Source organism: Ailuropoda melanoleuca, chromosome 19, assembly GCF_002007445.2.
Source record: "Ailuropoda melanoleuca isolate Jingjing chromosome 19, ASM200744v2, whole genome shotgun sequence".
NCBI classification, from domain to species: Eukaryota; Metazoa; Chordata; class Mammalia; order Carnivora; family Ursidae; genus Ailuropoda; species Ailuropoda melanoleuca.
Genome location: NC_048236.1, coordinates 14,481,610 through 14,491,116, shown reverse-complemented (window position 1 = coordinate 14,491,116; position 9,507 = coordinate 14,481,610). Strand labels below are relative to the sequence as shown.

Sequence of the window (9,507 nt, the reverse complement as noted above, 5' to 3'; positions counted from 1 at the left end):
CCGCCGCCGCCGCCGCCGCCGCGTGGCCAAACAAGGGCAGGCGCGCCGCCCGCCGGGCTCGGGGCTCTGGTGCCTGGCAGGGAGCGGCTGCGGCTGCGGGAGGGAGCTCGCTGGCCACGGGGCCTCGAGGGTGGGCCGCCAGGGCCCGGGGGCCAAAGGAGCAAAGCCGGGCAGCTCCCGGGGCACCTGGAGGAGGCCGACGCAGGAAGGGGAGGACCCAACGTGATCGCTGGATCTTTCTCTCCCGACTCTGGGCTAACCCAAAGCCCAGCGGAGACCCCCAGAACAACCCCCTACGCCTGTGAGCCCTCGACTCTGCAGCCTGAATGTAGCCAACTCCCCACACGCGAAGGTACCTAACGGTAGGCTGTGGGTATTACTCAGTGACGACCTCGCTTAGTTTCTCCCCCAGCGCCGATAATCCACGGCAAAACCAAAGCCATTAAAAATCCTTTGCTATGGGGAGAAAAGATTCCTTTGTGGCACAGATAGCATTTAAGCACAGCTCCTTGTTAGTCTGTACTTGCCTGACCCTGTCCTGTTACCAGTCCCTTTCCCGAGATGGAAATAATGAAAGCCTTTGACAACACAGAAGCTTACAGGGGGAAAAACAGCTTTCCCATCTTTCTTTCACACCCAATTTATTTAAATCTCCTGTTAATTAAAAAAGATGCGGCAAGTCACTAGGGCAGATACTACAAAGGTCAGTAAAAGCGGACTGGGAGCACAGATTTATGTACTTAAACTTGTGCTTTGCTCTCATATCATTATAGCCATACGCCTCATATTGCAAGGATAAGAATGTACAGGGCACATAAAATGATAGATAATAACAGTATAAAGCTGAATCACAACCTTTAATCTGAGATCAAAGCCATTTAAATACTTGAACAGAGATGAGGGCCTTCAGTCTGGATTCCAGTTCCCTCTGAACTTAATCTACACACTAGTAAACTATTTTTGTAGGGGATTATTTGACCTCATTAAATGTATTTTGTCATTATCACGACACAGACCTGGAATCCAAAGACATGTTGCTAATGGTCTGAAAGTCTATCATGTAATTTTAGAATCATCCTGTACTTTCTTTCTCTCCTATCCAACAGATCCAATGCATAAGTAAATCTCCTCAGCTCTACTTTTAGAATATATGAGGATTCTTCTCCCCAATTCCACTGCTAACACTCTGGTCCCAGCCACCATCAGTTTTCACCTGGACTACTGCAACACCTTCCTATCTGGTCTTCCTGCTTCTACTCTTGTCTCTGGTGTGTACTCAATATAGTAACTACAGTAATCCTTCCCAAAAAGCCAGATCACACCAGTCTCAGAAACACAATCTTTCCCTTCTCTAGTTGCCTTCATTAGTTACCACCATTGGATATACTTGCTTATGATAATGGATAACACACTATCCAACCCCCTCTCCATACAGGTGTGGGCTTTGCTTTGTTCACTGGTATATCCCCAGTGCTTAGAATAGTCACTGGCACATGGTAAGTATTCAATAAATACTTCGTGAGGGAGTGAATGAATGAATGAATAAAGGATGTAATGAAAAGATACACATCTTTGTTGATGTTGGAAACATTTACTTTTGATAATAATCCATTTAACTTTCTGTAATATCATCCACTGATTACCTCTCCTCTTTGTGTCTAAATTAAGTTCAAATTATGAGGTGATTTTAAAATAATTAACAAGTAGAAATACAATGACAATTATTAACGAAAACATTAGACAACCCAATTATCTATTTTTTAAGGGTTATGATGAAATATCCCTTTACTGTCATATAAAAAACTTCATCATTTATTCTCTACCATACACACCACAAAAACTTAACAGAACATCAGTGTATGTCACGTATGTGTTTGGCTCCTCTAGCAAAGAGGTGTTGATTTCTCTCCCCCACATCTGCTTCACCACTCTTCTTTCTGAATCATCCTTTTTGCTCCTCACTATTGAGCAAGATCTTGGAGATGTCTTTAAGGTCCAGCTCATGACTACCTCCTAAAACCCTGCTTGACGACTTTAACATACAAATTAAAAATATAATATGGTCATTTTGGAAAAATGGTGAATTCTTAACCTACATGTTTGTCTACTTTAAAAAAAAAAAATGCAAGCAGGTAGGACAGAACTGACACCTTAAGAAATAAAAACACAAATTGGCTTCCAATGTGGTTTGGAAAGATTATAGTAATAAAAAAAACAGTAATGCTATTTTACANCTATTTTACATTAAAATATCAAGTTGCAGAGAAAGAAGAAAATTCTAGCCATGATTTTTTTTTTTTTTTTTTTTGGTCTTAAAGACAAATTTATATTTACAGAAAATTTTAAGTTTGGTATGTAATTACTACTTAAAATCTTTAGGGAATACATTTCTGGTCATGAAGCACATGCACAAAGATAGTGTGACAAGCCCTTCTTAGTCTTCTAATTATGTAATGTTTTTTTATTATTCACAATGGAGCCTGACCATTTAAAAATTAAATGTGTAATACCAAATGTAGGAAACTATTTATTTAATGAATAATTAAAATGAAGACACTTCTAATGAAATAAAAATTTTAAAGGTTAAGGAAGATTACTCCTGATTAGACCATCAACATTATTTTTTGGAAGAATATTATGTTTACACAAATATATATAAAAAAAGACTAATGTTATTAAAAATACATTTAATTCTACGCAAACATTTTGACATCATTCCCTTTAAAAACAGATAATACAAGTCACACGAAAGTCTAAGCAGGTAAAAGGAATGGAAAAGTTTTCTTTTTAATAATTTCAAAGAAATTAGGGTTTTCGTTTTGTTTTTTTTTAATTCCAGCAATGTGCTGCTCCAATTAAAGCAGGACTATACATCTGAGTGAGAGCCACAGGGAACATTGCCAGTAAAAGTTTTTAATCTGTTTCCATGATCAGTTTCCATTACTCTCTTCTAATAATCATAAACAAAGATCTCAAAGGTATTCTATATTACTGCCACATAAGAAACAGAATTTACAGAAAAACTGAGCTATGACAGTTTTATTTATATTCATTTTCACTTCTAAAAAAATAAACTAGAATCATCTGTACAGTACAAATAAACAACTAATGCTATTTGGGAAACATATAAACAATAGTCAAGAGCTTCTCTATTTTTAGTTCTTTTAACCTAAATATATAAACTCAAAGTTAACTGGAAAACTGTTACAACTATATTAGAATACATGATTTATATCTGCATTAACATGTATTCTATTCCTCTGTACATTTTTGCAAAATAGCACAAAAATACAAAGCAAATATCAGATGCAAAAGCAAAAAAACCATGTTTCCAAATACATTTGTACTAACAGATTTCTGGTCTCCTTTAGAAAACAAATGCAAGAATTCATTATCCTGAGTCTCTTCAAGGCCACTTGATGTTGTGTGGTAATATCTTTACAATTACATTTCCTCAAGACTTCTTCTAATAGCTTCTTCTAATTCCACATCTGCATTAACAAAACAGAGAATTTTTTAATTTAGGGTAGAAAACTAATAAACATATGCTTTATGTAAATCTCATCAACTACATCTGTCTTTTCAAGAAGGAAAGGAAATACAAAGTTGAGAAACCTAGGATGACTTGGCGGTTTCCTCATAAAATCTGACTATTTCAAAATAATGAGAATCTGGATATAACCTTAGATTGAATTATAATATGAGCTTGCTAAGGAACTTGCAAGTTATTTCTTTAGGGACAAAAGTCAAGAAACTTCTAGAATCACTGACAAATAATCACTTGAGGCAATGCATATAAGACTTAAAATAGAAAGCCAAAACCATGAAATGCCAAAATCTCACAGGCATTAAAAATTCCGTTTTAAGCTTTCTAGCATCTTAGGCAAAGAGTGAAACTCATGGCTATATAATGTCTTGAGATGCATATATTATATATGATATATTATCTATATATATATACGTGCATTCATTTAACAAATATTTATTGAATGCTCCCTGTATATCAGGCATAGGAATACAACAGTGAACAAGAAAGACATTCTTGGGTTTTACAAGTGTTTCTCCATTTCCTGGCCTTCACCAGCTTCTCACACCAGGTTTATTCCATCCCATCCAGACCAAAGTCTCTCAGAGGCTCCTTGGTTCATAGGTACCAGTGATCCCTCTAAGATGGAGCTACACCATTGTCTCAGCTAGGACACTGGTGTTATGTTTTCTGTAATTTAAAATACTACAGGCTAGTATATACTGTGTGTTAAGTTAAGCTAGATTCTAGGTCAGGGATGAATTCAAGGGATGAGGAAATACAAAGAACAGCCAAGATGCTCTTAGCAAAGAAAAACAAGATGACAAGACTTGTAAAAAAATATGAAAACTTATTTATAAAGTTACAATAATTAAAAGTGTGGTACCAGTTTCTAGATAATACAAGGGAATAGCTTCATGACCTTAGTGTAAGGAAATATTAAACAGAATTAAAAAAAATATAATGGAAAACTATGGTAATCTAGGATGTATTAAAAATACTTTTATCCATTAAAGACACCATTAAATGAGTAAAAAGGCAAGACATACAGTGGGAGAAAATATTTACAATACACAGAACTTGTATCCAGAAAGAACCAAAAAATTTTCAACCCCCAAAAATCAGTTAAAAAATCCAAAAGAAAACTGTTAGGAAATTTGAAAAGGCACAGACAAGATTATGTTGAAATGGTCAATAAACCTTATCAGAAAAATGTAAATTAAAATCACAAAGAAATAACAGTATAAACCCATCACTAGCTAAAATTAAAAGACTAAATAATTTAAATGATTGGTGAAAATGTACATCAATGAGAACTCACATATACTACTGGAACAAAACAAAAAACAAAAAACAAAAACCCTGTCACAATCACTTTGGAAAAACAATTTGGCATTACCTAGTAAACTTGAACAATATAAGTAATCCCACTCCTAGATATATGTTCCCAGAAACATGCACACATTGCATTAAGAGAGATGTATGAGAATGTTCACAGTAGCATTACCTGCAATAGCCAGAAAGTACAAAGCAAATGTCTATAAATAATAGATGAACTGTGATATATACATAAAATAGAATATTATAAGGTATTAGAATGAAGAAACCAAAGCTACATGCTAACATCTGGATGAATCTATAAAACAATGTCGACTAAAAGGGATCCAGGGGTGCCTGGGTGGTGCAGTTGGTTAGGCATCTGACTCTTGGTTTCGGCTCAGGTCAGGATCTCAGGGCCGTGAGATGGAAGCCCATGTAGGGCTCTGTGCTCAGCACAGAGTCCGCCTGGGTCTGTCTCTCCCTCTGCTCCCTGCTGCTCTCTGGGTCTCTCTCAAATAAAGAAATAAATCTTAAAAAAAAGAAAAAGGAAAAAAAAAGGCATCCAGACATAAGAGAATGCAGACCATGCTTGTGCTGTCCAATCTGATGGGTACTGACTCTATGTGGCTATGTATATTTAAATCAATTAAAATTACATAAGATTCATGGCAGCTGTGAATAAATGTAAAAGGATACGTATTTTTTCTTTCCTTTCTTTAAAATTCACAGCACTGTTTAAAGGAAAAAATATAACATTTTCTGGTAGAATTTATAATTCATTTAGATGTAATACATATGGAAATTACAGCATAGAGACTTGGGGGCAGGACATAAACTATAGTGTTGGAAAGTTTCTACATTTTAGATAACGTGGAGTATACTAGCACTCAATACACTATAAAAAGCAAAAAATGTACATTGTAATCTTTACAGCAACCATAAAAATTAATACAAAAGGCTAAAAAGCCCATAGATCTATCAAAATAGTAAAAACTAGGGACTCCTGGGTGGCTCAGTCGGTTAAGTGTCTGCCTTTAGCTCAGATCATGATCCCAGGGGTCCTGGGATGAGTCCCATGTCGTGCTCCTTCCTCAGCAGGGAGCCTGCTTCTCCCTCTCCCTCTGCTGCTCGCCCTGCTTGTGCTCTCTCTAACAAATAAAAATAAATAAAATAGTAAAAACTAAACACACACAATACAGTAAAATATAGTATAATAAGAATCCAAAAGAAGGTACGAAGGGAGGAACTAATAAGTAAAAGAGGGGACAAAGAGAAAACAAAATGGCAGACAAGAATTCAACCATGTAAGAAATTACATTAAATATTAATAGACTAAACAATGCTTATTTATTTTAAAAGATTATTTATTTTATTTGAGAGACAGAGCATGAGTGAGAGAGCACAAGCTGGAGGAGGAGCAGGAAGAGAGGGAGGAGCAGGCTTCCTACTGAGCACAGAGCCCGGGGCTGGGCTTGATCGCAGGACCCTAGGATCATGACCTGAGCCGAAGGCAGTCGGTTAACTGACTGAGCCACCGAGGTGCCCCAATAGTCCATTATTTAAAAGTAGAGACTGTTACAGTAAATCAAAAATTAAGATTGAGCTTCATGGTGCCTGTAAGAGATGTACCTCTCCCTCTCCCAATGCCCCTTACCTCCACCCATATGCTCACTTTCTCTCAAAAATAAATAAAATATTTAAAAAAATTTTCATGATAAAAGGTATTACCAGAGATAAAGAACATTTCATAATGATAAATGGGTCAATTCATTAGGAAGACACATCAAAAATATGAAACAATTTTTCAATTAAGAACAGAACTTCAAAATACAAAAGTATACGGAACTATAGAGAACTAAAGAGAAAAATAATCCACAATCACTGATGAAGAATTCATTATTCCTACTGCAATACCTGATAGATCAACTAGATTAAAAAAAAATCAGTAAAGATAAACATTTGATATCAACCTTGACCTAACTGACATTTATAAAGTATTCTACACAATAAACACAGAAAAAACATTCTTTTCAAGTGCATATGGAATGTTTACCACGAGAGACCACATATTGGGCCATAAAAATCTCAATAAATTTAAAAAGATTAAAGTTTTACAGAGTATATTCTCTTACCACAACAAAATTAAATTAGAAATGAATAATAAGGCATTCAAATATTTGGAAACTACGTAATACATTCCTAAAGAGCCAACAGGTGAAAGAAGAAAATCCAAGGCAAATTAAAATATTTCAATTTGAAAAATAGCAAAAAGACAAGATATGAAAATTCGTGGAACATGGTAAAAGTAGAGGACTGACAAACTAGTATGTGGGCCAAACCCAGTCCAAAGGCAATTTTTGTAAATAAAGTTTTACTGGACACATCCATATGCATTCATTTATGTATTTGTATGACTGTTTTCATGTTAAAATAGTAAGTTGAGTAATTTTAACTGAGACAACAGGAACTACAAAGTCTAAAATATTTACCACCTGGTGTTTTATAGGAAAAGCTTGTTGACCCTGGCTTAGAGGGAAATTTATACCTTTAAATGTTTATATTAAAAAGAAACATTTTAAGTCATTAAGAACCTATAAAAGAGAAGCAAACTGAACCCAAAGTAGAAAAATGGAATAAAGAGCAGAAATCAATGAAATTGAAAGCAACCTAAAGAGAGAGAAATTATCAACTAAAAAAAGTTCATTCCTTGAAAAGATCAAATAAATTGATAAATTTCTTGTTAGACTGATCAAGAAAGAGAGAAAAATCACCAATATTAGTAACAAATGACGAAATAACACTTCAGATCCTATCGAAACAAAAAATGCATTTGAAACATTTGACAATCGAGGTAAAACGGACAGATTTCTTGAAAAACACAATTCTCTAAAACTGACACAAAATGAAATAAAATCCAAACATCTTTATACATTAAAGAAAATAAATCTAGTATTGAAAAACCTCCCAGAAAGAAAACTCTAGGACTAGATGGTAATAAAACATTTAAAAGAAGAAATAAAATCAGTCTTGGAGTGAGTTCAACAAAATGGTGGACTAGGCAGCTCTAAACACCTGTCATTCCACAGAAACACTGAAACACAATTAGAAACCATCTGAAACCACTGTCAAATGTCTGAAAAAACCTCAAAGGCTCAGAGCAACCAACCAAACACTAAATCAAGAAAAAGACAACATAAAAACAGTAGGAAAGCTTCTTTGTATTTTTACTTGCCCTTTCTTCACCATCCCTTGACATGGTAGCAGTCTTAAAGTTAGCAGCGCATATATATTCCTAGCATGGGAACCTTGTCCCTGGTTGCATATGGAGCAGAGTAGAAATGACAAATTACTGGGTTGTCTGTTTTAATCTGTCTGGGGGCTACAGGAAGGACTGATGCAAAGCACTCATCTCTGTTTTGCCTAGCTCAGAACCCATTCAGGCAGAAAAGCAGTGAGGATTGCTTAAAACGCTGTTAAGAATAAAAAATACCAAAGCCTGGGGCAAAAGATTATGGTTAGGACATACAACAGACTGCCTGATACCCAGAAGGAAAAGCCACAGAAAATTTCTTTGGGAAATTATAGCATTCAAAAGCACCTATGTATACTAGGGAATTTAGAAAGCTGGCACATGCACAGGACAGGATGAATGCTAAGAAAATACTTGAGGGGCGCCTGGGTGGCACAACGGTTAAGCGTCTGCCTTTGGCTCAGGGCGTGATCCCGGCATTATGGGATAGAGCCCCACATCAGGCTCTTCCTCTATGAGCCTGCTTCTTCCTCTCCCACTCCCCCCTGCTTGTGTTCCCTCTCTCGCTGGCTGTCTCTATCTCTGTCGAATAAAGAAATTAAAAAATCTTTAAAAAAAAAAAAAAAAAAGAAAATACTTGAAAAGACCCGAAGCTTTTACCACTGGGTGATCTGTAGATTCAGTGCAAGCCTGGCTAAATATTGAAGAGTTCTAGCACAGAGCCAATCTGCAAACACTGGGAAAGGTGTTTCTGTTGTTGTGTGTTTGGGTTTTTTTGTTTTTTTTTTTAAGCTTTTGGTATTCAAGGCAATCCCTGGGAAAACACCAGCTGAACACAAGCTAAAAGAACAAGACACTTAGGGGCATCTGGCTGGCTCAGTCTGAAGAGCATGTGACTCTTCATCTGAGGGTTGTGAGTTCAAGCCCCACACTGGGTGCAGAGATCATTAAAAAATAAATAAATAAAAAGAACAGACGCTTAGATACTTCAATGATCAGACATGACAAGGAATATATATTATTGATTCTGGAACAACACGGGTTTGAACCATGTGGGTCCATTTATATGTGGATTATTTTTTATAAACACAGTATAGTACTATACATGTATTTTCTCTTCCTTATGGTTTTAATATTTTTATCTGCAGATTATTTTACTGTAAGAATACAGTATATAATACATATAACATACAAAATATGTATTGACTATTTTTTTTTAAGATTTATTTGAGAGAGAGAGAGCACGCACAAGTGGGAGGAGGGGCAGAGGAGAGGCAGACTCCCCACTGAGCAGAGAGCCCCACGTGAGGCTCAATCCCAGGACCTTGAGATCATGACCTGAGCTGTAGGCAGACACTTAACCAACTGAGCCACCCAGATGCCTGTGGACTGACTACTTTTTGTAAGATTT

General features: G+C 36.1%; 1 protein-coding gene across 1 annotated transcript in view; it reads right to left on the bottom strand.

Annotated features, from left to right (window-relative positions):
* BAG2 (BAG cochaperone 2) overlaps positions 1-8,611 on the bottom strand; it is a 24,730-nt gene extending 16,119 nt beyond the window's left edge. Inside the window, exon 1 of the mRNA XM_034648291.1 lies at positions 8,079-8,611. Coding sequence (XP_034504182.1) covers positions 8,079-8,092 — 14 coding nt within the window. The 5' untranslated portion in view covers positions 8,093-8,611. The remainder of the gene's footprint in view (positions 1-8,078) is intronic.
* Between the last annotated feature and the right edge of the window lie 896 nt (positions 8,612-9,507).